The sequence below is a fragment of the Theobroma umbraticum genome, unplaced genomic scaffold (assembly GCF_002168275.2).
Source record: "Theobroma umbraticum cultivar Fairchild unplaced genomic scaffold, ASM216827v3 scaffold_56.0, whole genome shotgun sequence".
NCBI classification, from domain to species: Eukaryota; Viridiplantae; Streptophyta; class Magnoliopsida; order Malvales; family Malvaceae; genus Theobroma; species Theobroma umbraticum.
In genome coordinates, this window is record NW_018397256.1 from 10,493,371 (window position 1) to 10,498,192 (window position 4,822).

The following is a 4,822-nucleotide window of genomic DNA, read 5'->3' on the forward strand; positions in this document are numbered from 1 at the left end:
AAAGCAGTGTGGGCGTGCGTTATTTCGGCAGATTGTCTCAGATTTCATGGGGAGAGCTTTTGCTGCCTCGATTGACGCCATCATCTGCGGCTATGTTAGACCGGGCAACCTACACTTCATGTGGCCCTTTTAATTAGCTTAAGACAATGAAGTACAAGTATCACTATATTACAAAGAAAATTGATCAGCTCCTGGCGTTCCTGCCCCTGCATTGTTAGTTTATTATAGTCATAGACCGTTTTTAAAGAGAAAAATTGAAGATTATGCGCCATCGGATTTGTTAATTCCTGTTATTCAGCAAACAGCACTTTAAAAAGAAAAGAAGATGGATAACAGGTAAAGCTGATAATAGCCAGGCAGGCAAGGACAAGAAATCTGGTCATTCTGCCTTACTTTGCCAGTTTCATTTCATACTGTAACAAAGGTGAAGCCAGGGAGATACGTACCAAAAAATGAAAAAAACAATTAGCCGTTAGGGTTGGATGGACTACATACTGCACTCATTGTCACCCAAGCCTAAGCCTAAGCCTTGTATGTCAGAATTTGTCGAGTCATTCACTAGGATGTTACAATTATCATTTTTTTAGGGAAAACAAAAAACAAACAAATTTGAAAAATTCAAACTCTTAAAACGTATAAGGAATCTCATTCTTGCCTTGTCTTATACGTACTTCTGAATCTGGTAGCAGAAAAAGAGGCACTTAGATAAAGATGGCATTGAATATTTTTATATTACTTAATTCGATTAAATAAAATTAATATATTTTATAATCAGATTTGAATACGAATTAAATGGTAAAATATTGTCATAATTTGGGATAATGATCATAGAGTATTTATTATCCGAATACAAATATAATAATAATTTTTAATGTTAAATTTTAGTTTTAGAAATTATTTATAAATAATACAAAATTATTAATTTTTTAAATATAAAGACAAATTTTTAATTTTTTATGAGTTAATTTTAATTTATTTTTTACTAATAATATACATAGAGTTTGAAATTAAATATATTTTTTCATCTCAAAGGTCATTATTTTTTTTACGGGTATTAATAGTTGAATTCAAATATTTGGTGTTGATTTTTTATATAAATTATGAATAATTAATTTTTAATTACATTCAGATTCGAGGATCTCATAATTAGTCAGTACTCTACCCACTGACATATCCCAATTCAAATTTCCTCTTAACTTGTATCTAATAAATTTCATATTTCATATTCAATATTTCCATCTAGTTCTAGTTTGGAGTTACACACTGTTTAGATTAAAATATATACGTCTACTTGGAAGTAATCCCCAAGAAACTACTAATTGGATAGCAATGAATAATGACATCAATTTCCCCAACCAAAGCATGCAATTCATACTATTTTAATTAACTCTGCAACCTTCTTGTGATGCTGCCTTTCAACTGAACTACCTTATAGCTACCCTATGGCCAATACCAAGTCACTAACACCGCACTCATTTTGCTTAGTCTGCGGCCCCAATGATTCCAGAAACCTTTCACACCGACATCTATGCTGCCCCATGCCGTGTGTCATGTCAGTTGAAGCAATAGAGCTGCTAGCCAGTAGGTGGTAGCCAGTTGATTTAGCGAATGAAAAGCATGCTTGAGGTGGAAGACAAGCAGTGAAATACCTCGACATTTGATGAAACAAGCTAATTATCAATTCTTACATGGAGGAGAAGATTCAACAACGAGCAAAAGGGTTGACAGGGAAGTGTGCATTTCCTATAACGTGTCTACAGCTGTACCTGGCCCCTTTTTGTATGTGGCAACAGACAAATATCTGTAACAATTTCAGTTAATTACATACCATTGCAATTTAGTAGCCGAAAACAATAGCCATACAAAAAGCGACAATCTTTCATTCTAAATGCATCAAATTGCATTTTTGAAAAGCAATTAAAAAGAAAACCACCGTTTTCGTTTTTAAAATTCATTTGGGAGAATTAGAGAAGACTGAAGGGATTGCCAATTATTGGAAGACGAGGAAATTTAAGAACACCGACGAAGTGGCATTGATGTAATAAAGCAAAAGAATAAGCTCAATTGGAAATGCAAGAGGGTTATAAATCGGACACGAGTCTAATGTTTCCTTCTATCCTTGTCTGACAGTCGCATCTGTTTGTAGCGACAGTCCCTTCTTCATCAACTATTGTTTCACTCCTCCGTTTTAGTACTACAAACAATCAAATTTTATCACCTCTGTTTTTTCTGTAATCCACAGCCATGGCCTCCATGGCCTCTTCTACGTTCTTACTCGGGTTCCTCTTCCTCATTCTTTCTCTGACAATCACCGCCAAGAAAACCTACATTGTTCACATGAAACATCATGACAAGCCCCTTTCTTTCGAAACTCGCCATGATTGGTACAGTTCCAGCTTGCAATCACTCTCCGCCGCCCCTGACTCTCTTCTCTATTCCTACACCACCGCATTCAATGGCTTCGCGGCCTCTCTCGATCCAGAACAAGTTGAATTGCTTAGGAAATCAGATTCTGTTCTGGGTGTTTACGAAGACACACTTTACACTCTCCACACTACTCGTACCCCGCAATTCCTCGGCCTTGACGCTGAATTCGGGCTCTGGGCTGGCCATAACACTCAGCAACTCGAACAAGCTTCTCGGGATGTGATCATTGGAGTTTTGGACACTGGAGTTTGGCCAGAATCTATGAGCTTCGATGATTCCGACATGCCTGATCTTCCTTCTAAGTGGCGTGGCGAGTGCGAATCAGCTCCCGATTTTAGCTCCAAGTTTTGCAACAAAAAACTCATTGGAGCACGAAGCTTTTCGAAAGGTTACCATATGGCCACTGGTGGTGGTGGAATTTACAAGAAACCCAGAGAGGTCGAGTCCCCACGTGACAAAGATGGTCATGGAACCCACACTGCCAGCACCGCCGCGGGTGCTCACGTTGCTAACGCTAGCCTCCTCGGATACGCCAGCGGAACTGCTCGTGGAATGGCAACTCACGCTCGCGTTGCCACGTACAAGGTTTGCTGGGAAACTGGTTGCTTCGGAGCCGACATTCTCGCGGGTATGGATCAGGCCATCCAAGACGGCGTCGACGTCCTCTCATTATCCCTTGGCGGCGGATCTGCACCGTATTACCGCGACACCATCGCTATTGGAGCCTTCGCGGCGATGGAGAAAGGCATTTTTGTTTCTTGCTCTGCTGGCAACAGCGGGCCCACGAAGGCCACTCTTGCCAATGTGGCACCATGGATTATGACGGTTGGCGCCGGGACTTTAGATCGAGATTTCCCCGCTTATGCCGTTTTAGGAAACAAAATCCGTTATAATGGCGTTTCTCTCTACAGTGGTCAAGGAATGGGAAATAAACCGGTTGGTTTGGTTTACAACAAAGGTAACATGTCGAGTAATCTATGTTTGCCTGGTTCACTCGACCCTGCTTTCGTACGTGGGAAAGTAGTAATTTGCGATAGAGGAACGAACGCGCGTGTGGAAAAAGGAGCAGTCGTGCGCGACGCTGGCGGGGTGGGGATGATCTTAGCGAACACGCCGGTTAGCGGTGAGGAATTGGTGGCCGACAGTCACTTGTTACCGGCCGTGGCGGTGGGGAGGAAAGTTGGTGATCTAATTAGGGAATACGCACGGTCCGATCCTAAGCCGACGGCTGTTCTAGTTTTTGGCGGGACGGTGTTAAATGTGCGTCCTTCACCGGTGGTTGCGGCGTTTAGTTCACGGGGGCCCAATATGGTGACGCCGCAGATCTTGAAGCCGGACGTGATTGGGCCTGGTGTCAACATTCTGGCTGCTTGGTCAGAGGCAATTGGGCCCACTGGGTTGGCGAAGGACACGAGGAAGACCAAGTTCAATATTATGTCAGGTACGTTATAACGGCTATATTCTTGCCTGTTTTTAGTCATTTTATGGCAAAAGACATTTCAGTCAGCTTACATATCTGTCTTTCTTTGTCCTTTTTTGCGTTTTGTGTAACATAGTTGTTCAGAAAAACTAAAAAAAGGGTATAATTGGAAGTAGGGAAAGAAATTACCTAAGGATCTAGTTTGGACTAGAAAATGGTATTTACAGATAATAGTTAACAAAAAAAAAAAAGCAATTAAGGTCTTTGGCTGCAAATCAATGTCAAAAATAGTGTAAATTGACATTAAAAGTTTATTCTTTGAATGTGTGGTAAGTTCATTGACATCCACGAAGGGATGACTAGCTCACCTCATGGAATGATGTTTGTAAAATGCCCATATCCCTAAGGTTTGAAAATTCGCTTCAAATGTTTGGCAGAAATGGTCATTAGTGTTACTGTGTATAATAATTTATGTGTACCAAGTGGAGTAATCATGTTAGCAAGAAATATGATATTTTGCCTAAGCTTATTGGATTAGGATAAGCTTTTTCTAATGCGAAAATACTCGGTAACGCGTTGATGTAGTAAGATGAATCCAATTTTTGATTGGTGAGCTGTTAAGCATGTGAATGGTTTATATAACACTAGAAGAAGCATATGCTCTTTTCCTTTCACCATTTAAACCGTGATCCACATGCCTGGCTCCATGTTGCTGCATCTTTACCTATCTTTCTGCTTTTAAAAATGTAGGTACATCCATGTCCTGTCCGCACATCAGTGGGCTGGCAGCGCTGCTCAAGGCAGCTCATCCCGAATGGAGCACAAGTGCAATCAAATCGGCTCTCATGACCACTGCTTACACCGAGGATAACACCAATTCTTCTCTCAGGGATGCTGCCGATGGTTCCTTGTCTAACCCATGGGCTCATGGGGCTGGCCATGTCGACCCCCAGAAAGCTGTTTCTCCAGGCCTGG

General features: G+C 41.0%; 1 protein-coding gene across 1 annotated transcript in view; it reads left to right on the forward strand.

The window, feature by feature from the left end:
* The first annotated feature begins 1,911 nt into the window (after positions 1-1,911).
* LOC110410403 (Subtilase family protein) overlaps positions 1,912-4,822 on the forward strand; it is a 3,602-nt gene continuing 691 nt past the window's right edge. The window contains exons 1-2 of the mRNA XM_021420060.2: positions 1,912-3,868; positions 4,598-4,816. Coding sequence (XP_021275735.1) covers positions 2,245-3,868; positions 4,598-4,816 — 1,843 coding nt within the window. The 5' untranslated portion in view covers positions 1,912-2,244. The remainder of the gene's footprint in view (positions 3,869-4,597; positions 4,817-4,822) is intronic.